General features: G+C 31.7%; 4 protein-coding genes, 1 long non-coding RNA gene, 1 other non-coding gene and 1 pseudogene across 7 annotated transcripts; 5 read left to right on the plus strand and 2 right to left on the minus strand.

Moving 5' to 3' along the window:
* Window positions 1-200: 200 nt before the first annotated feature.
* LOC103846272 (pentatricopeptide repeat-containing protein At3g26782, mitochondrial) lies at window positions 201-2,658 on the plus strand. The gene has a single exon (XM_009123171.3). It carries the CDS (start codon window positions 632-634, stop codon window positions 2,603-2,605), a length of 1,974 nt encoding a protein of 657 aa, XP_009121419.1. The 5' UTR covers window positions 201-631; the 3' UTR covers window positions 2,606-2,658.
* Window positions 2,659-3,361: 703 nt separating this feature from the next.
* On the plus strand, window positions 3,362-5,130 carry LOC103868132. The gene is made up of 6 exons (XM_033279760.1): window positions 3,362-3,603; window positions 3,761-4,096; window positions 4,174-4,237; window positions 4,348-4,410; window positions 4,550-4,823; window positions 5,017-5,130. The coding sequence occupies exons 2-6, from the start codon at window positions 3,885-3,887 to the stop codon at window positions 5,049-5,051; spliced, it is 648 nt and encodes a 215-aa protein (XP_033135651.1). The 5' UTR covers window positions 3,362-3,603; window positions 3,761-3,884; the 3' UTR covers window positions 5,052-5,130.
* Window positions 5,131-5,215: 85 nt separating this feature from the next.
* LOC103868131 lies at window positions 5,216-7,003 on the plus strand. Of its 2 annotated transcripts, none has more exons than XR_004451272.1 (6): window positions 5,216-5,340; window positions 5,561-5,641; window positions 5,731-5,842; window positions 5,921-6,078; window positions 6,178-6,267; window positions 6,351-7,003. XR_004451272.1 is itself a non-coding variant. In XM_009146235.3 (6 exons), the coding sequence occupies exons 3-6, from the start codon at window positions 5,822-5,824 to the stop codon at window positions 6,690-6,692; spliced, it is 642 nt and encodes a 213-aa protein (XP_009144483.2). In that variant the 5' UTR covers window positions 5,216-5,340; window positions 5,561-5,641; window positions 5,731-5,821; the 3' UTR covers window positions 6,693-7,003. The 2 variants fall into 2 exon arrangements, 1 of the variants encoding a protein (XP_009144483.2); XM_009146235.3 differs by having other exon boundaries at window positions 6,147-6,267.
* Window positions 7,004-13,728: 6,725 nt separating this feature from the next.
* On the minus strand, window positions 13,729-19,239 carry LOC108870939. The gene is made up of 2 exons (XR_004451273.1): window positions 15,667-19,239; window positions 13,729-14,621 (listed from the first exon to the last, which is right to left on the minus strand). It is a non-coding gene; the product is annotated as an uncharacterized LOC108870939 (long non-coding RNA).
* Window positions 14,981-15,186, minus strand: MIR5716 (microRNA MIR5716). Its single transcript, NR_120825.1, has one exon. It is a non-coding gene; the product is annotated as a microRNA MIR5716 (primary transcript).
* A 688-nt stretch (window positions 19,240-19,927) lies between the features above and the next one.
* Window positions 19,928-22,226, plus strand: LOC117128102 (annotated as a pseudogene).
* Window positions 22,227-23,625: 1,399 nt separating this feature from the next.
* On the plus strand, window positions 23,626-25,110 carry LOC117128101 (putative F-box/FBD/LRR-repeat protein At4g13965). The gene is made up of 3 exons (XM_033279759.1): window positions 23,626-24,548; window positions 24,629-24,763; window positions 24,865-25,110. The coding sequence occupies exons 1-3, from the start codon at window positions 23,688-23,690 to the stop codon at window positions 25,015-25,017; spliced, it is 1,149 nt and encodes a 382-aa protein (XP_033135650.1). The 5' UTR covers window positions 23,626-23,687; the 3' UTR covers window positions 25,018-25,110.
* The last annotated feature ends 1,009 nt before the right edge of the window (window positions 25,111-26,119 follow it).

Here is a 26,119-nt window from a genome sequence, read left to right on the forward strand (position 1 = left end):
CTCTCTTTTATGGTACATGAGCATCGTTTTAATTTTTTGTCAATTAATTTAGTAAAACTTCATAATACTCTCTAACTTGGTGGACTAACCACTATAAAATCGTTATTTTTTAGAGAAACAGAGACAACAAAAATTCCAAACCTCTTTGACCTTCATCATATGTTAGTGAAAGATGCAACTATGCATTAAAACAATATTTTTATATTTTTGAATTTTTCTCAAAATTTATGTGTTAACCTCCTACGAAAATATTAAATTTTTCGGTAAATGTTCTATATACTGAAGCCTATAATCATTTGTGTTGTTATAGAAATTTTAAACACGTTGTTCGTTTGTAGTAATGTATATTAAACTATCTTTCATGGTACATGAACATCGTTTTAGTTTTTTGTCAATTAATTTACTAAAACTTCATAATACTCCATAATTTGGTAGATTAACCACTATAGAATCGTTATTTTCTAAAAAAAACAAAGACAACAAAAGTTTCAAACCTTTTTGACCTTCATAATATGTTAGTGAATGATGCAACTATGCATTAAAACAATATTTTTTTATATTTTTGACAAATAATGTACTGGTATAAATAATTCGACAAATATTGATTCGAGAAAGAGAAAAAAAAGAATGAATGAAGGTTCCGAGTAAAAAAACTCTCTTCTCGTCCGTCTCTCGTCTTCTCCACACGGAGAGACAAACAGACAGACAAAACTTAACAACTCTCTTCAACAGATACATCGACAAGACAGATGTCTTCTCATGGAACTCCGTCATCGCCGACCTCGCCCGCAGCAACGACTCTTCCGAAGCTCTTCGCGCCTTTTCCTCCATGCGAAAACTCTCCCTCCACCCTAACCGCTCCACTTTCCCCTGCGCTATCAAAGCATGCTCCTCCCTCCTCGACCTCTTCTCCGGCAAGCAGACCCACCAGCAAGCCTTCGTCTTCGGCTACCACTCCGACGTCTTCGTCTCTTCCGCTTTAATCGTCATGTACTCGACGTGCGGCCAAGTCGAAGACGCACGCAAGGTGTTCGACGAAATGCCTGTTAGAAATATCGTTTGCTGGACGTCGATGATTCGTGGGTATGACCTTAACGGTAACGCCCTTGACGCCGTTTCTCTATTCAAGGAGTTGTTGTTACTCGATGGTAGAGATCATGAAGACGTGGATTCTAAGGGAATGGTTTCTGTAATCTCTGCTTGTTCTCGTGTGGCTGCTAAGGGATTAACGGAGTCAATCCACGGATTTGTGGTAAAGAGAGGGTTTGAGAGAGGAGTGAGCGTTGGCAACACTCTCTTGGATGCTTATGCTAAGGGCCGAGAAGGAGGCGTAGCTGTGGCGAGAAGAATCTTTGATGAGATTGTGGGTAAAGACTCTGTTTCGTATAACTCGATTATGAGTGTGTATGCTCAGAACGGGATGTCTAGTGAGGCTTTTGATGTGTTCCGGATACTGATGAATGATAAAGGTGTGACCTTTAACTCAATCACGTTGTCTACTGTGCTCTTAGCTGTTTCGCATTCGGGTGCTTTGCGTGTAGGGAAGTGCGTTCATGATCAGGTAGTTAGGATGGGTCTTGAGGATGATGTGGTAGTCGGGACTTCGATAATCGATATGTACTGCAAGTGCGGAAGAGTTGAGACGGCGAGGAAGGTGTTTGATCGGATGAGGAAGAAGAATGTGAGGACGTGGACGGCTATGATTGCTGGATACGGGATGCACGGCCACGCGGTTAAGGCGTTAGAGCTGTTCCCTGTGATGATAAGCTCGGGAGTTCGACCGAACTACATTACTTTTGTCTCTGTATTAGCTGCTTGTAGTCACGCCGGTCTTCACGTCGAAGGCTGGCGTTGGTTTAACTCCATGAAGGGGAGGTTTGGGGTGGAGCCGGGGCTGGAACACTACGGTTGTATGGTTGATCTTTTAGGTCGTGCGGGGTATCTTCAGAAGGCTTATGATTTGGTGCAAACGATGAAGATGAAGCCGGACTCTGTCATTTGGAGCTCGCTTCTCGCGGCGTGTAGGATTCACAAGAACGTGGAGCTTGCTGAGATATCAGTAGCGCGTTTGTTTGAGCTGGATCCTTCGAACTGTGGTTACTACATGTTGCTTTCGCATATCTACGCTGACGCGGGGCGATGGAAAGAGGTTGAGAGGGTGAGGACGGTGATGAAGAAGCGTGGATTGGTGAAACCGCCGGGGTTTAGTCTACTTGAGTTGAACGGTGAGGTTCATGTGTTCTTGATTGGGGACGAGGAGCATCCTAAGCGCGAGGAGATTTACGAGTTTTTGGAGGAGTTGAACGTGAAGCTGCTGGAAGCGGGTTACGTGTCGAACACGGCGTCGGTGTGTCACGATGTTGATGAGGAAGAGAAGGAGATGACGCTGAGGGTTCATAGTGAGAAGCTGGCGGTTGCGTTTGGGATCATGAGCACGGTTCCTGGCTCGACGGTGAGTGTGGTTAAGAATCTGAGAGTTTGTAGTGATTGTCATGATGTGATCAAGTTGGTTTCGAAGATTGTTGATAGAGAGTTTGTGGTTAGAGATGCCAAGCGGTTTCACCATTTCAAAAATGGGTTTTGTTCTTGTGGAGATTACTGGTGATCAAAATCAGAAACTTGGTTTGATTTTGATTTTCTTACATCTTTTGTGATTTTTTTTTTTTTTTTTGACATCGAAAAACTAAACACTGCAACAACTATATAGCAGCCTCTTGGCCAGCATGAGCAGCTAGCCAACTTGGTGCAAAGCCGTTGACGAAAGGGAACCCGAATACGCGTGATCGTCCACCCTTTGCGAGGGAGTCGGCACGGACGTTTGAAGCTCTTGGAATATAAGCTATGGAGAAGTCAATAAATTCTGAAGATAGAGCTTTAATCTCATCAAGTTCTGGTGCCATAGCTGGCCAGTCATCTTCTTCCTCTATCAGCTTAATCAGTTGCTCACAATCGGATTCAAGCCGCACCTCTCTTCTTCCAGCCTTCAGAAGCTCCTGCATCGCCCACACCACACCTTCCGCTTCAGCATGTGATTTTATATACGTTTTTTTGGTAAGAGAGTCGTACTAACATTTAAACAATGTAAAATTAAAATAGGCTAAATATTTAATATTAATCTCTAAAATTAAAAAACCTAACATTGGCGTGGCATTGATTTGATAAAAATAAAATTACTGAAATATTTTAGTGAGTTATATATGTACTATCTTCTTATACTAAAAGGAAGATATACTCATCATATAGCTATGCCACGTATTACAAAATAATCAACCAATCATATTCTTTTTTTTTTACACATCAGATGGACCTCAACATGTGGGCTTCGTCCTACTTGTGCTATTCACGTTTGGACCTGATTCTTTTTTTCCAAATTAACAAACGAACTCGGCATCTTCTTCTATACCCTTTCGTTTTCTCCGATTGAAAAACTTGAAGAATGAGTTCAGATCTATGCTTTACTTCAATCAATTTCTCCTTTATGATACACTTTAAGCATGTCAATATTTTGCTTTGTTTTCTTTGTTTCAATCATCCATTGATAGTTTTGTTTCGTTTTCTTTGTTTCATCCCTATTTATACGAAGATGCCTTTTCATTTTAGAAACCCTAATCAAAAACTCACTCTCCTCAGTGAAACACTATGTCGACAAAGCCAAACAGCAAATCGATCATCTCCTCTCCGACGGCAACGGCGAGTCGAAAACCGGATCTAATCCCGTTCAATCCGCCGTGGTTAAAGCGAACGGCAAGACGCATGTTTCCTCTCGCTTTTGTTGCTGTCAAAGATATTTAGTATCATGTTCTTCGTATGATGTTTAAGTGATTAACCTCTTGCTTTTGTTACTGTCAAAGATATTTAGTATCAATATTTCAAACGTTGTGTCTATGAATCCCAAGGTTGAGACCCCCAAGGTTAAAGTAGACATGGAAGCAAAACTGCAAGCTTGGCTGGAATCGAAAGGCAAGACGAAAAGCTCGCATAGGATGATGGCTATACGTTCTCCGCTGATAGGTAAAAATCAAAGTTGGGTCAAGAAACTCGGAGTTTATAGATCAGCCGTTGCAGAAAATGCTAAACTTACTAGCAAAGGACAGAGGTACCCCTTTGAATGGTTGAGTTTATTAATTGTTCCATATGCCAGAACCTCTTCCCTCATAATGTACCCGTACACAGGAACGCATTTGTGAGCGCCAGGAACTTATTTGGTGGAGAAACTCCTGATGCTTCACATTTATGGGTAAATACATCTACATAACGTAAAGCCGCATGAATTTACATAATCTCTGCTTCCGTAGTCAACATTGGTTTAACTTCTTCACATGGCTCTGTTTCATGTCTTTCTCGCAGGGGATTGGAGAGAAGATGGCTGAGTACATGATCGAACTCAGAGAAACAAGCCCTGTGAAATCGGTATTTCATTCATTCTTCTCCCCCAAACTTAAACTCTCTTTTGATTAACTTTGAAACCGCTTTGGAGAGCTTCTTTTGAATTTTAATTATGTTAATTCTTTTTTTTTTTCACTTACGCTCGAACTTCATTTGTTTGCAGGAGACCGTTATTCAAGGCTTTGTCCCACCGGGAAGAATCAAAAAATTCATGCCACATATGAGACAAGGCGGTCTCTACACTCTCACCAACTTCTACGGATTCAGAAACAAAGAGGTGTTCCGGGTTGCTGCTCACAGCGTGACAATCTCCTTCTCCCACACTTCCGAGTTGGCACCCCTTGAGAACAGTCCTGTGGACTTTGAGGAGGACCGTTTCCGGTTCCATTCCTATGAAGACTTCGAAGCTGGCTGTGATATGAAAGGTGATCTTTACGGTAAGTTTTCTATCATTTAGTAATATGTTGCTTCCACATACTTGGTTTGTTATTTTGTACACAGTATCTCACAATTAGTAGCTAACTATCTACAAAAAACAGTATCTGATTTTAGATTAGGGTGTTATCTTAAATTCATAACTTATTAATTATAAGCTTTCTCAACAACATTCTGCTTCTCAACCTGTACCAGATGTTATTGGACACTTGAAACTGGTTAACGGCTAGAGCCTCAATATGCATCCCTTCATTGACGATGCCGAGCTCGCAACCACTCGGCGTATATTGGTGCATGTGCAGTCGCATGCGTAAGTGTTTACGTTTACCTTTTTGTCCAAATCACACAGTACACTATGGTATTTTCCAAAACTGAAAATGTTAATCATTTGCCGGGGACCTGTTATGAAGCTCTATCTTTGGGACCAAGCTGCTGTGGATTTCTGCAAGAAGTTCAAGTCTTCTGACAACACTCCCTCCATGATTTTGGTGACTACTGTTTACCCCAAACGTTTAGGAGGTACACTTTTCACTATCTCAGACTGAATCGCACCTTACAATCTTAAATTCTCTGTATAGCCCATATACTTTACCTCTGTGTCATCGCAGTCGTTTAGCTTTGCTCTTTGTAGTTGTTTAATTTTTATAAATATTGCATAGAGAGTAAAAGCATAAACAAAGAACTAATATGTATATTCTCTGTTTCGTTTGCCTTTGTCTATGACAACATAATACTACAGGCACACTTGCTCTCACATCCATGACCTCCTCACGGGTCTTTTTGACTACAAGGTCTAACCAACTAAAGAGTATATCGGCTGGTATGTTTAAAAATTTAGTATATAATAATTAGAACCCTTGCCAGTTACAATCAGTTTGAGTTATGAAATGTTTTCAAACGTTGGAGCAGGTTGGGAAGAAATCCATATATTGCCAAGCAGGTCAATGCAGATGTGGTTACAAAAACTGAGACATTGACTATTGAAGAAATATTCTCCTACATGAAGCAGGGAGCTGTGAAGGTATAAAAAATTATATTTGTTTCTAATTCATTGTTTAACATATTTGTACTTATCTTAATTGCTTACACATTGTCTCAGGATGCTTTCTTTGTGTGCACTGCGACAATCGATGATGTTGTCCACGACTCTCCTTGGTATTATATAGCATGCGGTGGGTGCAAAACAAAGGCAACCAAAGGGCCAACCTCCCTTATGTGCGCGAAATGTGGCAAGAACGATGTTGCCGGTGAACCACAGTATGAACTCTAACCCCTTGATTCAATTTTAGTTTAGCGGTGACTAACTGCTAATATTTTAATGCCAGATACCAAGCTAAGATTTATGTTTATGATAAGAGTGATGAGGCTGTTTTTGTTCTCCTTGGCGATGCCGGTCGTGAGCTAACAGGGAAGCATGCGTCGGAGTTGGTTAGCAATTATTTTGAGGTACAAACTCAATTATTTTGAGGTACAAACTCATTATTTACACACTTACGGTCTCAGATAACAACTATTTTAAAACATGCCAGGCCAATGGAAATAAAGAAAATGGATTCGAGGTGCCCGTTCCGCAAGTTTTGCTCAACACAATAGGGCAAACACACAAGTTCAATGTAAAGGTGACTGAGCACAATTTTTCAGGCAGGACGCGGGTAATAACCGTGACGAATGTCCTGTCCCCATCTGCTCCACCATCTACACAAGATCCAGTTGCTGATCAAATTAGTGGCTCTGGTAATGGAACACTTGCGACTGGGTATGACGTTATTGAGCCATCCAAAAGCCCTCAAGATTCTGCAGAGGTAGTGCTGAAAAGGATGGGTGATGGTGTTGAGATAGGCAACGCTAAACGTTCTAAAGATGGGAACTAATATGCCTCTCATCGTGGCAAAGAATGCAACTTTTACTACACTTATCTGTTTTAGCTTTCCAGTTTTTTTGGCTTTTGTTTGACTCTTTCTCCTAATTCTGCTTATTTCATACTTTTGAATCTATTTTGGAAACAATTTGTTTTTTAAAGTATGGTACTAACTTTTTTTGAATCAGCATGAGTTTCACGTTAAAAGCATGGTACTAACTTTTTTTTTTAAATTACCGGACCCAAATTAGTGCTACCAAATAATATCTAACTAGACCTTGACCCGCCCGACCGGGCGGGTATTTATTTTATGTTTTTAGTTTTTTTTTTGTTTATATTAAATGACGTATTTGTAATATTAAAACATAAATTCATATTGAAAATTAATCTTTATAGTTATAATAAAAATAAAAATTAAAAGTTTAATAAAATATTCTGATATAAATTTTAAATTTCGTAATTAAAATAATATAGAGGCGGTCATATTTTTTTCAATTTCAAAATCTAAGCTTCCTTAAAGACAAAGAAAATAAATTTATAAATACATAAAATATATAAACTTATTTGGAACTATAATTTCAATTAAAAGAAATTTGTTAAAGAAAAATAATCTTACTGTTGTTATTTATTTCTAGAGCTTGACCCGTGACCGTATAAATATTTTCTTTCACTTTAATTTTTTTCTTTGTACTAATGGTATAATATATATATGTAAATTAAAATATATTACATAACTGTTAATATAACATTTTTAAACATAACAATTTTATTTATTACTTTGAATAATTATATTTTGTGATTTTAATCGTCTATTATATCACAATGTATCATATAAACAAATCCAATATTTATAACTAATTGGACTTATATTATGAAAGCATTATACTAATATATGAATAAACTATTTTATATTTTATTTATATGTTATATAAATTGATTATGATGTGTGATTTTTTATTTTATTATTTATTACTTATAAATATTAAAAATATTGAGTATGTTAATACGAAATATATTAGGAAATTTATTTTGGTTATGATTTGATAAAGGAAATCTATTATTTAAATTTTGGAAAGATATTAAATGCTTAAATCTATGATTTAAATTAGGAAAAGACAAGCATGCTTAAATATAGGTTCAATAAATACATCAATGGCATTCTAATGTAAATAAGTAGTAAAACTAAGGGGTATTTCTATTTTGTACTTCTGTTTTAATAAAGTAGATGCCTTGATTTATGCCCCATATCAAAAGAATCAATTGCACAATTAAGTTGAATATTTTTTTTCCATATTTGTAAATCCTTACCTTAAAAACCAGAGCCAATATATTATCTCAATAGAAGTCTATGTCACTCATTAGCTTGATTTTACTCTTAATACAAGTTTTGATTTTCATTGAACGTGGATTAAAAGTTTTATATCTCCCTGGATATTTGAAAACAAAACAAAAACACCTAGATTAAGTCCCCTTTGTCTAAAAAAATTAGACTATATTTTTTTGTGGAATTTTTTTCCAAAAAGACTGATTATCATAGGATAGAATTTTGTTTTTTTTGTCTACCTATTGATTTGTTTAGTTCCCTGGCACACAGGTTGTGTTTCCAGTGAGTATATACGAAAAATATAGAACACTAAGAGAAGCCAAACTCTGGAAAGCATAGCCAAACCACGCTTGGCCAACATATAAATGTTAGATGTTAGTAACTATTAATTTGGCTAAATGGTTTCCTATAAGTATGCCAGTATACACACAGATACATAGTTGTATGGTTATTATTATATCAAGCTATTCTACAGCTTCGCTATTTCCCCCATGGTATGAGAATATTACTAAACCAAGTAATAAAATATAACTAGATATGGATCCGCGCTGTGCGCGGATATACTTTGACTAATCTTTCTAATAATTATTGAGATTGCTTATTTACATTTCATATTTATGTGTTTTTGATTTTTTGTTATATAATATGTGGATATAATATACTTTTTTACATATATATAAATTATAATTTCTTACATGTAAATAATTAATTTATGTTTAATATGTGTTGTACCTAATGTGAAATTATAATATATGTGTTAAATATAAAGTTTTACGGGGTGTCCAATCAAGATTATGGTTCAGTTTAGTTTTTTTTTTTGTTTTTCGGTATTTTGGTTTATACAAATATCAACCATATTAATACCATATCTACTTTAGTTTGGTCAAATTTATAAATGGCCATTTGAGTCTTAGATGTTTTTGGTGATGTGAGTTGTATTATGGGGTTCGGCTTTAATTTATAGCGTAGCATAACATTTGTTTGTCTCGCTAGGTATATTTTTTTTCAAGTATCGATCCATAAATTTTGAAATCGGTTGATGTCAGTTAAGATATCTAATTTTAAAATATAGCTAGAAAGTTGGTTAATACCTAACTCTAAAATATCAGGGAAGAAATAATTCTAAGAATCTTATTTAATTTGAATATCTAAGAAGATATATACGAATAAATATTGATAAGTTAGTGTAGATTTGAGCTAATATATATATATATATATATATATGTTGTTAGAATATTTCGTGTAACTAATTTACAAAATTGATCATTTTTATATGTATACATTCTGTTTTTAATTTACATTGATATATTGAGGTTGTAATTATCGTGTAATGCACCATGCAACATAAATACTTAGGAGCCTAGAATGATATATTATGAACTCTTCTTTAAGTAGATTACTGCATGGAATGGTGCATTACACAAAGTCATGTAAATGTATACGTGGTGACTATTTTTGGAATGATGAAAGTTTGACAAATCTGAATTGAGTTGGTGTACCAGGTGGAGAACGTGGCAAGTAAAGAGAAGCAAATTATAAAGTTGGTTTAGTCTAAGGTACGTAGGGTGGACATAATGAATGTAATATAAATGTATACAAAGGTCGCACTTGTATTGTTAAACTGATGCACATTTATAAAACGTTGAGCTTCTTATTTTATTTGTAGATGATAGATAACCGAAGTACTATTTGTTTTGAGGTTGGTTTAAATTAAGTAATGATGATATATTTAAGGAACCAAACATGATCGATGATAAGATTATTTCTCTGTTGGTTTAAACTAAGTTGTAATAAGTTGATATATCCAAGGAACCAAACACATTTCTATATCCAAACACGTGCTATTCTAAAGGAAGTCCAAAACTAAATGACAACTTGTAAATGGTAGATAAAAAATAAGACTCTATTTTAATAGATTAGATTAATATGCTAAGTCTAATGAGACAATCAAATTATAAAAGTTATCTTTATATCAAACTATTCAACAGACCTTTTTGAGAACTTGATTATAAATTCACCATTGTTGTCTATTCAAATTATATTAGCATACTTATTTTAGTCAGTGGACATAAATATTAGGTATTACAGTAAAAATATTTCAGATTTACCTACCAACTTGAAGGAAATGTTTCTTTTCCCTGCAATTGCCGAGGACATTAAAACCAAGATGTTTCAACACATGTTTTAAAAGCCACCAAAAAAAATTCAAAAAAATACACCAGTTTCCAAAGTAATCAGATGTAAGTTTTAACACAAATTTAGTGTAAAGGTGGATCCAAAAAAAAAACTATTGTATTGAATATTTTGTATTTTTAATCAATTAGGTTTACAGAATTCCTCAAAGGTTAATGATGGAAAAAATAAAAATAAAATAAATTTAGAAATTACCACTTTAAAAACCTCCCTAGGGTAAACATTTATTAAAAAAAAAAACTATACACATTGGATACTATATTATGAATCAAACTATGCCTACATGGTTTTTAGAAAATATAGACTACTATCTGTTCAGAAGTTTAATGTCAAATAATTATACTCTACTATTACTAAGTTATACTTTTTCAAATTAGCATAATTTATACTTTTATATCTAAAAAAATATTCCAAACGTTTACACAAAATATTCCAAACATTTACACTAAATATTATATTCAACTGGGTGTTCCGCCCGCACATGCGGGCATAGTATTTTTATAGATATTTATCCTTTTATAAATATTAAATCAAAACCAACATAATAAATTATTAATTATATTTTTAAAAAGATAAAATAAAACATTAAACTTTATATTTTATAATTAAAAATATTATTTCAGATAAAAATACAACATATTTAAGAATTATCTTATGTTTTAAAAATTTATTTTATTTTTGAGAATTTTATTATATTTACTTATAGTCAATTATCAGATATAACATATAAATAAAATATTATTAATATATATTCATTACTTTTTATCAAAAAATATATATGCTTATTGTTGTGTTAAATTTTAAAGACATTCACATATATTTTAGAAAATATATTTATTTGTTTGATTAGCATTTAATTATAAATTATTTTATATCTAACTATAAATTTTATAATAAAATATTATTTTCAGATAACAACAGAATATATCTAACAATTATCTTATGTTTTAAAACATGTTTTTATTTTTGACTATTTATATAATTTATTCATTAAGGGTATAAACGATTTATTATTAATTTTAATCATTTTTTAATCAGATAGATTTGAAATTCGTTTTCATATTTCTACTAATTTATATAATTATTCATTAAGGGTATAAACGATATTAACCGTTCTAACTTTTAACGTGAGAGCTCCGTTGTAAAAATTTATTTCGCAAATAATAATATAGATATAGATACATACTAATTCAAAAAACGAGTATAATAATTCTTAACACAACCAAATAATAAATACAAAAACCTATATATATATATATTTTAAAGCAGGTAATTCTAAAGACTTTGTAATACAAAATTGTGAATAAAATATAATAAATAATTATTCACATTTACACCACACTGTGCTCTATGCAGGGCATTCCAAGACTTCATCGACTGTCGCTACTTAACAGCTTGTGAGTCTATGTGGTGAATGTTTGCATTCCATATTCACAAAAGGAAACCATCAGTCCAAAAGCTAATCATTCACTTGGAAGGTGAACATAATATCACAGTTAAAGAAACATATGATCTGGGGCGTGTTCTCCGAAAACCTGACATCGAAAAAACTATGTTCATTAAATGGATGGTTTTATGCATAAGATCGGAGTTCACACGTAGAGAAAGTGAAGAATATAGTCTATAAAGAAATCTTTATATATCTCCCAGCTCACAACGGTAAAAAAAAATATTCTATGATAATTTCAACATCTATATCTCATATATTATGATCAACAGTTTCCATTTAAATGATTGGCAGCCCTTTAGCCACCAAACAACTGGGAAAAACATCACATAAGCTTCTTCCACCAAAAGATTACTAAGGAACTCTACAAAGTACATGACTCCAATATCCCTCCAGCCCACTCTTCTGCAGCACAACCATTTTTTCTTTTGTCTACGTTGTTAAACAATAAACAAACTCCTCTTTATTTCGTACACAATTCTCCAAACATTTTAATACAGTTTTATTTCCATGCTATATTTTAATTTCCGTAATAATTTTTTTATCAAAAAATACCTTTCCGCGCGTAGCGCGGACAAACAATCTAGTAATTGTAGAAGGTGATAACTCGGCCGGTCTTTGTGGGAAAATAAATGCAACACATGATAATATCGATATTGGTTAACAGGTAGTATAAAAGTTAAAAAAAACTACCAATCATATGATGTATTGTTAATTATTCATCATTATTAGTATTCTTTATTTTGTTTTACTTTTCTTATTATGAATTTCAGACCGAGCTAACTCGCCATGTAACGAACTAAAACAATTGTCATATGCCTATAGGAAATAAGGAGTATAGAACATAGCTGTTGGAAGAATCACACAATCTTTCAAGAATTAACCGTACTTTCATTTCACTTTCCACAGCCAAAAGCCAACACACATCACTTTGAATATACGGCAAACAGAAAGAAACTGGTGACGAAATATTACTTCACTGAAGTTTTAACACGATTTCAAAAGACCAGTTGATATAATATAACGGTAATACTTTACCCGAGAAACAATAAATTTCGCAAAAAAAAAAAGTGAGTTACAAATTTGACTTCCACCCTTTATAAAATTGTTAATCCAACACCTAATGCAACATTTTCCAAAAAAAAAAACACCTAATGCAACATCACTGAAAATTCCATGTTTTTTAGTTACAATTTTAATTGATTTTTCTTTCTAAAAATAAAACTGGAAACATTAAATTTTCCAAAACATTCATGTGTCAAAGATTTTTATAATGGACTTTTTGGCTTTGTAAATTTTAAATTATTATTTATGGTTCTAATTCCACAATTATAGCAATAGCTAATTTTATTTTTGTTTGAAAACATTACTCTTCCTAATTTTGTGCTACTGCTAGCCAAAGATTTTTATAATCTTTCTTGAGTGAACATTTACAAGGATTTTCTTACCACTGGATTTTTTTGATTTAAGGTTTAGGCTATTATTATTTCATTTGATTTATTGTACTGTTGATATTAGAATAAACAGTATTATTAATGTAAATATTTTTTTTAAATAATATATTGAAAACTATTTTATAATTCAAAAAACATATTTAATACGAAATTGTTAAATTTACATATTTATCTTTTAAATAATAATTTTTATTTATTTTAATTAGTATTGTATTATTTATATATTTATATTCTCAATTATTTTATTAAAAATCATATTTCTTTATACATCAAAAAGTTACCACTTATCAATTTTAATAAAAGGGCAACTCTTGTTTTTACTATAAACTTATTACAGTTTCTACTATATAACTTTTAATTAGAAATTACATCGAATTACAAAATATATACAACTCAACTTTAATACTATGTACGTCACCAATGAGAGTCTTTATTAATGATGAAGCCTAGTTACAAATTGATTAGAGCTTCAAGATGAGAAAATCAATGCGTTTCAGAACCCTACTTGCCATTATGATGCTCACAAGCTAGTTTCATGTTCAGCTTATATGAAAATTTGAACTCTTTTTGTTATTTCTTTTGTTATTAAAATTAAAATGGTTTTGTTAATAACAATAACTTATTGGTGAAGGACTAAAGGGTTGTGCTATTATTTGTTCTGATTCGGAAGATACACAGAATGACAGAAGTAAACTACAAATGAGAAAGGCTCCAAAAGAAGAAGAATATAATATCTTTTTGCTAACATGAAAAAATAATGGCCAGATCAAAAGCTAAATCTCAGTTAAAAAAAAAGATCTTAATCTCAACGTTCTTCTTGCTTCTCTTTGATGGAGGTGCGATTACATACACAAACGTAACAATAATCGATATCACTGAGACTTGAGGTCCAAATTTTCCGACCCAATCTCTGCGGATAAACAATTACAATCGACATATGACAAGATAACATCTTTTTTTTTTTTTTGAAAGAATTTTAAATTTATTCAAATAAAAAAAAAACCTGTTTACAGAAAAATCTGCTTCCTTTTCTATACATCAGACTTATAGATTAAACTTTAAAAAATTTCATAAACTCAAACTCTATCTTCTTCCAAACCACACTTCCATGGTCTTCTCATACTTTCTGCCATTTTTCCTTCTCAATGATGTGATTCTATTCCTAACCAACCTGTCTAATCTTGCAATCAAACAAGCTGCTGGCTGAGATGTTTCACCAACCCTTCTCACATTTCTCTCATGCCAAACTGCATATAGCACTACTTGGAAGCTATACCTCAGTAGAAATGTCAGATTTCTCTCATGTAGACCATTTGCCAAGAACTGAATGATCTGAAACCATCTATGTAGACTTCTATTGCCCGCCAAATCACCAATAGTTAACATCAAATATGATCTATGGAAAGTATGATTCTTAAACTGTTTGTAAAGGGTCATCACTCGCTCATACAACGTTACATGTATTGATGTATATTCATAAAACTTTTGTTGTAAACTACATAAGATATACTGATCTTGGCATACCTTTGCCGGCATTTTAGAGGCGTTCAAGAAGAATCACATGAAAACAGAGAAAATAAGTTAGTTAATTACAGAGGACGGGCCAATAATAACGATGAATCAATTATATATTAGTAATGGAAAATGCACCCATGCACTGTTGATTACGTATCATTCATTCCCGAAGGAAAAAATCTTTAAACCTCTGAAAGTTTATATATTCTAGCATCGTCTGATTCACATAATATATCACATTTTTCACAGTGACACCCAAACAGAAAACAAAATCGTATCGTGATTCAGAGAAATGGTTTTTTGCTCATGTTTATGGATGATATTGAAGTGCAAGGTGATGCAGAAACTGAAGCGGAATGCCATTTCCGGAAAAAGATCCAGACGTGACCAACCATTTGTCTTCTGGTTCCTTTCCATTTCTTGTCATTCATTGTTTATATCTTCAATTATCCAAAGTATTTCTTCAGTAAATTTTCATAGAGACTGAAGAAACTCTTTAGATATGTGAAGATATAAACAATAAATGAAAAGGAAAGAAGGGAACTAGAAGTCGATGGTTGGTCACGTCTGGATCGCTGACTGGTTTCTGCATCATCTTGCGATTCAGTATCAACATAAACAGGAGCAAAGAACCATCTTTCTAAATCACTATAGCATTTTTTTTCAGTTTACATGTCACTGTGAAAACTGCGATATGCTATGCGAATCAGACGATGCCAAATATATATATATATTTTTTTTTATTTTTTATTTTATATTTAAACTTTCTGACGTTTGAAGATTTTTTTCCTTCGGGGATGAATGACAGTTAATAAACAGTTCATGGGTGCACCAAAAATGGTATACGTTTCACCAATTGCAGACTGACCTTATAAAACAAATTTAATGTACCTCAAAAGAATATTTCGAAAAACGTTTTGGATAACACCTTGAATACTATAGATATATGTGTTTGTGGGCATGGTATATATACATTATATGTAATTGATGTATACACAAAATGAAAAACATACATTTATACACTATATATATAGCTCAAAGTCAGAAACATTACCTTTACATGATCTTTCATGTCGTGTCTCTCTTATTTGGATGAAGGTTAATGTCTGAGATGAGAGAGAAGAACATATAAGGGCAGCCAAGGAGACTGCCTAATATCTTTATAAGCAAGATCATTAGTTGAGATAACCTATATAAATTCATCTTTCAAACATGATACCATGACCATCTTAATTCTCAAAGAAGTAGGCAAGTCATCCTTGGCTACCAAATATGATTCTCCTATTCATCTTTGACATCTCCTTCTAGACGATGCCTCCACTCAGTCACTGATGCAGCGTGGATCATATTACTTATGGGCTTTGGTTTTCCTTTTTTCTTTTGGTGTTATCTTTTTTCATGTAATCGCAGTTTATAATTCATTTTCTTATAAGGAATAGGGTTTTTATTTAGCTTATATAAAGAAAAGTTCCATTGACTTGTATGGGTACGTAATATTTTGATTATTAATTTATAGAACTTTGTTTTTTTAATCCTTACAATCGGTTAGAACATAGGTGTTCTCAACAATCACAAGAAGACTCTGATCTTAAGAATTATCAGACTAAATAGGATCATCGTGTTATCATAGTGTGACCTATATCAGTTAGTATCAAAGCTACATCAGTTAAAATAATAATCTGGCTCTGATACCACATGAAACTAGGATAACACAAAAAATCTTATTTAATCTAATAATACTTAAGAGTCAATGTCTTTTTAAATTCGTTGCGATTTTTATAGATTTACCGAAAACAAAGAACAAAGAGAAAACTTTTAATTTTTATTAGTTAAATTATAAAATGAATACAAACTTAAGCATAAGAAGTATATATATATATATAAACCATAAAACCGTAAAACAATAAAAATTATCTAAATTTAATATAATTAATAAAATAAACAATAAGATATTTGTAGCAAATGTATTTTCGTATAAAGCTTCATCAAAGATGGATCAAACGATTAATTTGGAAGTAAATTTATATTAATTTTTTTGTGGATTCAAAAAAGATAGAAAGAAAAATAGGTATAACATGGATGAAAAAAGCATGTCAAAATAGCCAAGGAGACTGCCTGAAATCTAACCCACAAAGATTCAATATGATTTTTGAATTATTATACTTCATCAATGCATATTAATCCAAAACCATCAACTTAAAATTGAATCATGGAGGTGAAAAAGAGCAGGCAAGTCATCCTTGGCTACTAAACATGACTCTTTTCGCCATGTTAGACCTCTATTTCTCATTAGACACTTCACTACTGTCTGTGTTTGTACTCATTACTCACATCCATTTGCCCTCTTTTTATAACCCTTGAGAAGGAATATTTTGCCTTGATTTCTATAATGAATCTTTTCTGTATGGGCTAAATATGGTCACTTTGTATTCTCCATGACCGGAATATGTTCCTCTTAATGGACCATTTTCTGGTCATTAAGATAATATTTGTTTCTTTGTCGGTCCATTTTATAAATTTTTATATATATCGTATTTAATTGGTGGTTATCAGAATCTCCACATGTAGAAACTATTATTTAATAGAGATAGCTATGAAGTCTTGTGGTCCATCCTCCTGGTCTTAGCGCTTTGTGTCATAGTTATGGTCCTTTGAATTGATGCTTATGCCTTCTGGTATGGGCTAGTTGTTCTTGACTTTTTCTCTAACTTAGAAACTTAAATTTATATTCATTTCTTTCAAATATCCAAAATAGGAAGAAAAAAAAAATTCACGATCTGTTACCTCTAAATCAAAGAATAAGAATACTATTCATTTTCGAAAGTAGTCTATTCTCTTTTCTATTATCCATATATTTTTCTATACCGATTGTTGAGATTTGATTCGGTTCGAACATGTCGTTTCGGTAAATCTTTACAAATTGTGCACATCTTGGTAATATTTGTAACAATTTCTCTAGTATGCAGAAATCAACTGTAGCAAAATAATTCTAAAGCAGAAAAGTTTTTCATAGAAAACGAAAACAAAGCAGGACATGAACAACACCGCCTTTTGAAACAAGACCACAGACTCACAAAACCGATATAGCTATACTCATCAAAATACGAAACATGCATTTATTCATCAAAATAGAGAATTTGAAACTAACCAACTAAAGAATTTATATAAACTGACTACTATATTCACTTTATGGCGATCTCTGATTCTCTACAACCGGCGGTTTGGTCAAACGTAAGCGGCAGCTTCATCGTTCGATCAGCTCTCCTACTCCTGGAAGGTGATCGATACACTATGAGGTTTCAATAATCCAAAGCAACAGATATCCACTTACGCTTGCAATTCAAAAAAAAAAATCCAGTAAACAAAAATATTAACTAAAACCCTACAAGTCTGCCTTGATTTTTGTTCATGAATATTATATATTACGTTTATAATATTATCTATTTTTATATATCATCAGTTGTTGGATAGCAAAGTTATATAATTTATAATATTAATTTAAAATTTATATGTAATATACTAATTTATATTTAAATAAAAATTAACATTAAAATTTGTTGGGTATAAATTATTTCCACACCTTGTGGGACCATGTCTGATTATACATATTTGAGAAGTATTTCAATATGTGTATGTGTCATCAATTAATTGATTCTTAGAATTATTTTAAAAATATATTTAAATTAATAGAATAGTTACATGACATTCATTATTTGGTTTAAATTTTAAACATATATTATATTTTTCATTAAACTAACTACAAAATTAATTAATAATCTACAAAAAATCACTTAAGTAAAATATATGGAATTATCTAATATGATTTAAAACATATATATTAAATTAATGATATTGAATAATTTGAATAATAAAGGTTTTATAAAAAATAATTCCTCTAAAATTTTTGTTTCAAATTTATATTATTAAAATAAATTGTATATGTTATATTTTAAATTTTCAAAAACGAATATAAATTACTAAAACTGTTAAAGTCTCAGATTATAAAAAATTGCGATCAATATTATAAAATTCTTGTTATAAAATACAAATGATTATAAATAAAACAATATATAAGTAGGAAAATTAATTTATTAGATATTGAGATTTAAATATGTATCATACTTGAATTGAATTGATAAAAACTAAATATTTTTACAATTTTAACTTGATCAGTTCACTATAATATATATATTTCACATATCTTTAGTTATTATTTAAAAAATAACTTTTACAAAAACTTATTTATTCAATAAATATTTTATATATTATATTATTTTGCGTAGGAGTCAGATTATTACCTCATTTCTGATTAATATATTATGTTACCAGGTTGTGTAGATATTTTTGGACCGTATCTTTTGTATATCCCTAGTACTTCGTAATTGATAAGTTTGTTTAGTTAAGCAAATCCATATTAGTTAACACTAGGTTAAGATCCGCGCCTTGCGCGGGATGAATATATATATATATATATATATATTATTTTATATATTATATGTTTATAACATATTATGAAATAATAAATATATATTGAATAATTAAAAAGTCATTATCTACTACTTATATAATTAAATTGGTGCGAACATATAAATAAATTTTATAAATTTTATAAATCGAAAAAATTATTTTTTCTATTTGATATGATATATAATTAAATTTAAATGATAGTAACATATATATGGTATATTTTAATATTAATATTTATTAGATGATGCTTTTTGCTCATATTTTTTTTTCATTTGTATCTGTTATATCAAAAAGTCTAAATTAGTGATAACAAAATTTTCACTGTGAGATTAATGGTTTAAGTAATTTATAATATTTTAAGAAATTAAGATGTCAATATTTTTTCAAATTTTTCATCAAAAAAATGTTCAAAGTAAATTTCAAAATTAAGATATTTATGTATTTTTATATGACATATAGTTTAATTTAAAATGATACATATATTTATATATCTTTTATTTTTGATACTTATTAAATGAGACTTTCAACTTATATTATTTTTTAATTATTTGTATCATGTCATAACAAAAGTTTTAAATCATAGATCACAAAATTTGAATGTGAAACTTTTAACAGTTTTAGTAATTTATACTCGTTTTTGAAAATTCAAAAAAAAAAAAATATATATATATATATATATATATAAAATTTTAATTTTTATTATATGGTTACTATGATTGTTTAATTTATTTTAATAGCTTAAAATTAAACAAATATAATTATAATACACACTTATTTTTATCAAATTTTTATTATTCAAGATCATTAATTGTCATATATACTTTAGCCACATTAGGCAATTCTATATTCTTATTTAAGAAAATAATGAAGCACATTAATAATGTATTTATTGTGGTTTAATAAAAAGCTTATTATATATCTAGATGGACCAACATATTTCTCTAAGGATTCTAAGAATCATTCTAGTGATGACACATGGCTACAAAAAAATGTTGCAATGCTTCTCAAATAATATATAGGGGATATGCCTTGCTTTTGGTTTATATATTGGAGAGAAAATCCCACATTGGAAATATGTAAGGGACTTGGATCAATCCATTAATTGCCAATTAGCTTTAAATTGGAAGTCCAGGAAACTTGTCATGGTATCAAAGCCGGCCCAACACTCTGACCCATTAATCCGGTCCGGACAGTGGTCTGATCATCCCATTAGCCGATGGCCCATAAAAAACTCAGTTCTGCCGAGATCGCTAGAAAATAAAGCATGGTCTTGGAGGGGTACGATGGATTCTGCGAAATTAATAGTTATACGCACCATTATCTCGAGGGGGATGTTGGAGAGAAAATCCCACATTGAAAATATGTAAGGGACTTGAGTAATATATAAGGGACTTGGGCCAATACACTAATTGCTTTTAACTCGGGAGAGGCACTTCAGTTACTGCCTATATGACGAAAGAATGAAACGTTGGTACATTTTTAGTATTTAATTATTTTTCTCTTATCCCATTGGTTATGAACCGTTCTAGGGTTTTCCTTAAGCTCCAGAGACCAACTGAATGTATGGTCTTTGTTTTATTAGTTTGAGAAAAGGAGGTGTTGTGAATGAGGATAGGATCAGTAACTAGCCTGAAGCTCTTCTTCTCAATATATTGTCTTTTCTTCCAATAAAAGATGTCGTAGCCAGTAGCCACTAGTGTTCTGTCTAAAGAATGGAGGTTTCTTTGGAAGATGGTGTTAGAGAGATTGCAAATATCTTTTATTAGATTGTGTTGTGGTGCTGTGGATGTTGGAATATGGATTGGAATTGCTTATGCACACCATGTGCGTGAGCTCGAACTCAATGCTACAATCTAATAATAGAGAGACGTTTAGATTTCCTAGAAGCTTGTATAACTGTGAAACACTAGAGACCTTGAAACTCCGTGCTTGGGTCCTTGTAGATGTCCCTTCTCAGGCTTGTCTGAAGTCCCTTAGAACTCTTCATCTTCGTTATGTGGATTACAAAGACCATTCATCCTTTCCTAACCTCTTATCTGGTTGTCCCAATCTTGAAAATTGTTATTGTGCCATAATCAATATTATGGGCAGATTTTCACTATTGCAGTTCCATCCTTACGGACACTAACAATTTATGATTACAATGATGGACAAGATTTTGTGGGCTATGTGATAAATGCTCCTTTGAAATACTTGAACATTCGAGGGTTTAAGTCTCTTAACTGTTGCCTGATTGAGAATGCACCAGAGTTGGTGGAGGCAAATATTGATAATGTCTCTAAGATAACTAACGAGAAGCTTCTGGTATCTCTCACTTTAGCCAAGCGTCTTTCCTTGGCTTTGTCACCCTTGGAGGTAAGGTTTTTTCTTGCAATCTATTAGTTACTTTCTGTTATACATTCTTTATGTTCTAATATGGTTTCCTGTGTGTGTATGTATATATATATGTATATGTTAGATTCCCTACATATATATGTTAGATTCCCTACTGGTAGTATCTTCTATCAGTTGGTATATTTGGAGCTTTCTACACATAAAGCCCAATGGAGGAATCTACTTCTGCTCATGCTAGATAGGTCTCCTAAATTACAAGTCCTTAAACTCATCAGTGTAAGCATTTCAAACTCGTCGTGAGAAACTGCAGGCAAAGAACAAATGATTCCTTGACTCCACTGCAATGTACCGGTGGAGTCAAGGAATCATTTGTTCTTTGCCTGCAGTTTCTCACGACGAGTTTGGAAAGATTTAGCTCAGAAGTTGATGCACGTGAGCTATACCCACCAGTGGGACCAAATAATACAACTATTGCAGGACAAAAACAGAGACGCGACTGACCTTTTCCTACTGAGATATGTGTTCCAAGCTACTCTATATGCAATATGGAGAGAACGAAACCTGCGTAAACATGGGGAGAATCCAAGGACCCCTGACCAACTAATTCAAATGGTGGACAAGATTGTTCGTAACAGGCTCTCCTCCATCCGTGACAAGGCTCACTCAGGAGGTTTAACCAAATGGTTTGCCACTAGATAACCATTCAAGGCTCAGCTTTTGATTAGATTTTATTAAAAACTTCAGCTCCAATGTAACACAAAGTGTAAAACAGTTTTTTTGCTTGAATTAATTTAACATTCTTTCAAAAAAAAACAAGTTCATGCATTAGATGTTTTTCCAATATTTTATGATCCAACATATAATGTGGTCTTACTACTTAGCTTTATGAGATTTAAGCAATCTCAGATTGACTGCATTAATGCAAGCTTACTTTGTTAGAATGAAATTTTTTTGAGTATTACTAAGAGAGTCTTCGTTGTTTCCATAAATCACTTCTATGTAGTTGTACTCTAATTGTTTTTTATTTCTTTTTTTAGATGTTGAGTTCTAGTTTGGCCTTCGTTTGACCGTTTGGAGATGCAAACGTTAGTTTACTATGCTTTTCAGATAAAATATATGTAAATCTGTTTTGTTTTGTATGTTGCGTTTTGACATGACCTTTGACAGTCTGGTAAGAAAAAGAACCTCAACTTTTATCTGTTGTCTCGATGATATATACAATAATAAGGTTTGTGATCTTATAGGTAGCTGTTAGCTTGTTGGCATTTGGAAATATGTAACAGAATACTTAACTAAGTTCATAATATGACCAGAGATAATAAAAAAAACAGTTCGACTCCAAGAGGGAATTTGACTGAACAATAAGCCGGAGGCGAGAGATCGATACCAAAGAGAACATACACCAAAACTTTCACACCAGTTAATTTCTTGCTTTTCAAGAAAAGAATATTATGAACATGTATATTCGTTACCCAGTACGTTTACCACGTCGTGAAGCTTATATCAAGATAGTACAATATTCAACATATATTTTGTGAAATAATCTGCGTTATGTAGTTTTGTATTTCAAATTGGTAATTTTAATATTATCCAGTAATCTTTATTTTAGTCGGATAATCTTCAACCCTATACCCATATGTGGGCCCAACAAAGAAAAAGGGTAGCCTATGGAGTTGATTATAGTTTTCTTTAATCATATAAGAGTTGACTATATTTGTTATTACTTATATCATGCGGCAGCATTAGTCAAAAAGAAGAACATAAAAAGCCCTAACCTCAGCCGTCTAATTCTGCCACCTCGATCTCAGCCCTGCTACCTACACGGTACAGCAAATTATCTAGATTATCACCAAATAGTTATCTTTATTAATTAACTACGATAATTTTGTAGTTAATTGCGATAATCTTGTTATCCAAAAAAACACAACGATAACGTTGTTACATTTTATGGTTTTAGTTTAGAATAGGTTTTTAGTTTTGGAGTTTTGTCGGTCTTCATTGTTTTCGTGTTGGTGAAGCTTTCTATCAATACTGCACAAAATTCGAGCAGCTAATTCATCTCGCGTGTGTTTGTAGTTCGTCAGAAAAGCGTTTTAAGCAAGCTTAATTCATACACAACACAAAAAATATCATCAATGGAACGGCATAGGTCAGTTTCTTTGTATGTTTTAGATGTTCTTAAATTTATCTCCATAACTCAAAACCAACTAGTGTTTTTTTGTTTGTTAACTTAATTTTTTGTCTTTTGACAGTAAAAGAAGAGTTACTGGGAGCATGAGCAATCAAGACCTTGAGAATGCTGACAGGATCAGCGAGTTGCCTGAGGCTTTGATCCTGCTGATATTGTGTCTACTTCCTATGAAAGTTGCCATCGCCACAAGTCTCTTGTCTAAGCAATGGAGATATCTTTGGAAGTTGATGCCTAAACTCAAGTTTGACTATTTGGATCACAAACGTCAACTCGGGACGTTTTCAAGTAATGTTTGCTCGACTTTGGTTTCACACATGTCTCCGGTCCTACAGAGTTTGTATCTCATTGTTCATCAAGAAAGATGTAATGCAAAGGATATTGGAATCTTGCTTGGAATTGCACTGGGTCTCCATGTGCACGAGCTGGTTCTCGAAGTTCGATCTAGGGAAGTGTACAAATTTCCTAGAAGCTTGTTTATAGTTAATACACTACGGACCTTGAAACTAAGGTATAATGTTCATATGGATGTCCCTTCACTGGTTCGTTTCAAATCCCTTAGAAATCTGCACCTTCACTATGTAGAATACAGGGACCATAATTCAGTTATTAACCTTTTTGGTGGCTGTCCTAATCTCAAAACCTTGACGGTGCATAGATATTCACATAGCAGTGTGAAGACATTCACTATATCAGTGCCATCTTTAGAGAGGCTATCAATTTATAATAGCAATGGTGGACAAGTAGATTGGGGCTATGCGATAAATGCTCCTTCATTGAAGCTCCTAAAGATTAAAGGAATTTGTGGTCTTGGGTTTTGTCTAATCGAGAATGTTATGGAGCTGGTGGAGGCAAGTATCATTGATGTCTCTAGTATATCCAACGAGAACCTTCTAGGGTCTCTAACTTCAGTAAAACGTCTTTCACTGAGAATATCTCCCTTGAAGGTAGATTTTCTTGCAATTAATTAAGTTTCTTGTTGTCATTAAATTACTTCTTACTAATACTATTACTGCTTCATGCATAGGTTACGTTTCCTACCGGTAGCATCTTCGATCAGCTGGTGTACTTGGAGCTACATGCATATAAAGAAGCATGGTGGAATCTACTTACCCTTATGCTTGATAGGTCTCCTAAATTGAAAACCCTCAAGCTCATCAACGTAAATAATGTTTCATCTATTAACAATTTTTCCTAAATCGGTTTTAGGTTTGTTGATATAGTAATAACGCAACGTTGTCTTTCCTCCTACATTTGTCTCAGAAATGGCATTGTGAAAAAGAATATGTGGGTCGTGGGGAATGGAAACAGCCAGAGAATGTTCCTAAATGTTTTTGGTTTCTTCTTGAGACATTCATATGGAAAGGCTACAAATGGCAACGAGAAGATGAGAAACAAGTGGCAAATACGTTCTAAAGAACGCAATTAATTTGAAGAGAGCAATTATCTCCTCAAAACGTATCAAGCCTAAAGAGAGAGTAGAGGTGGTCAAGGATTTGAAAAGTGTGGTCAGGGCTTCAAATTTCTGCCAGCTTATATTCAAATGAAATACATATTAGGATAGTTTTGTAACTTATACGGTGCTTCCAGTTCAACAGATTTCTAGAGATTTACTAGATTTTTTGATCATCGCTTTAAAAGCGCATGATTTTGTATATAATATTTTTAATTTAATGAAACACGAATCTTTGATTTTAATTTATGTTCATATTTTTAGGTTGGTTTAATTCTCTGGTAAACATTGAAAATATGTAATAATTTTATTATCTAAAATAGTATAAAATATATATTTTACTAAACTTTCATTCATTTTGATTTATTTTATGTGTTTTTCTACTTTTATAGGGAATTAAAAATATATTTATAAAAATATATTTATAACAATTTTATTATTTGATTTAGATGAGAATATTATATAATTTTCATCGAGATGATAATTTCTATATATAATATTATTTGATTTAAATTATTGAATTTTCGCCTGTTTGTTAATAGTAGATTGTACATATGTAATATATATATACTAGGTGTTTTGCCCGCGATGCAAGCTTAAACATTTTCATAATTTTTGAAAAGTTCTTTGTACACAATATTCATTATATATTAAAATAAATCTTAAAATAACTTAATATTATATTTTTAATTATATAATTAAAAAAATTATTTGATTAATATTTAATTATGTAATTTATGTTTTTAACTTTTTACTAAAATATTTTTTCAAATAACAATACAATATATATATAGAGAAATTATCTTTTTTTTTTTAAATTATATTTTTAGATTTTAGATAATTCAATATTCTATTTTTAATTATATAATTAAGAATTTAATTTTATTAATATTTAGTTATATAATTCATGTTTTAAATTTTTACTAAAATACTTTTTTAGATAACAATACAATATATATATAGAAAATTATCTTTTTTAATTATATTTTTAGATTTTGGATAATTCAATATTCTATTTTTAATTATATAATTAAGAATTTAATTTGATTAATATTTAGTTATATA

Source organism: Brassica rapa, chromosome A09 (assembly GCF_000309985.2).
Source record: "Brassica rapa cultivar Chiifu-401-42 chromosome A09, CAAS_Brap_v3.01, whole genome shotgun sequence".
Lineage (NCBI taxonomy): Eukaryota > Viridiplantae > Streptophyta > Magnoliopsida > Brassicales > Brassicaceae > Brassica > Brassica rapa.

Excerpts from the sequence above, each read along its gene's own strand:
- LOC103846272 (XM_009123171.3), top strand. The coding sequence starts at position 632 with ATGAAGGTTCCGAGTAAAAAAACTCTCTTCTCGTCCGTCTCTCGTCTT.
- LOC103868132 (XM_033279760.1), top strand. The coding sequence starts at position 3,885 with ATGAATCCCAAGGTTGAGACCCCCAAGGTTAAAGTAGACATGGAAGCA. Across the intron at positions 4,411-4,549 it reads AAACAAGCCCTGTGAAATCG|GAGACCGTTATTCAAGGCTT; the intron begins GTATTTCATTCA and ends ATTTGTTTGCAG. Across the intron at positions 4,824-5,016 it reads TATGAAAGGTGATCTTTACG|ATGTTATTGGACACTTGAAA; the intron begins GTAAGTTTTCTA and ends AACCTGTACCAG.
- LOC103868131 (XM_009146235.3), top strand. The coding sequence starts at position 5,822 with ATGAAGCAGGGAGCTGTGAAG. Across the intron at positions 5,843-5,920 it reads TGAAGCAGGGAGCTGTGAAG|GATGCTTTCTTTGTGTGCAC; the intron begins GTATAAAAAATT and ends ACATTGTCTCAG. Across the intron at positions 6,079-6,146 it reads GATGTTGCCGGTGAACCACA|ATACCAAGCTAAGATTTATG; the intron begins GTATGAACTCTA and ends TTTTAATGCCAG.
- LOC117128101 (XM_033279759.1), top strand. The coding sequence starts at position 23,688 with ATGAGCAATCAAGACCTTGAGAATGCTGACAGGATCAGCGAGTTGCCT. Across the intron at positions 24,549-24,628 it reads TGAGAATATCTCCCTTGAAG|GTTACGTTTCCTACCGGTAG; the intron begins GTAGATTTTCTT and ends CTTCATGCATAG. Across the intron at positions 24,764-24,864 it reads AAACCCTCAAGCTCATCAAC|AAATGGCATTGTGAAAAAGA; the intron begins GTAAATAATGTT and ends CATTTGTCTCAG.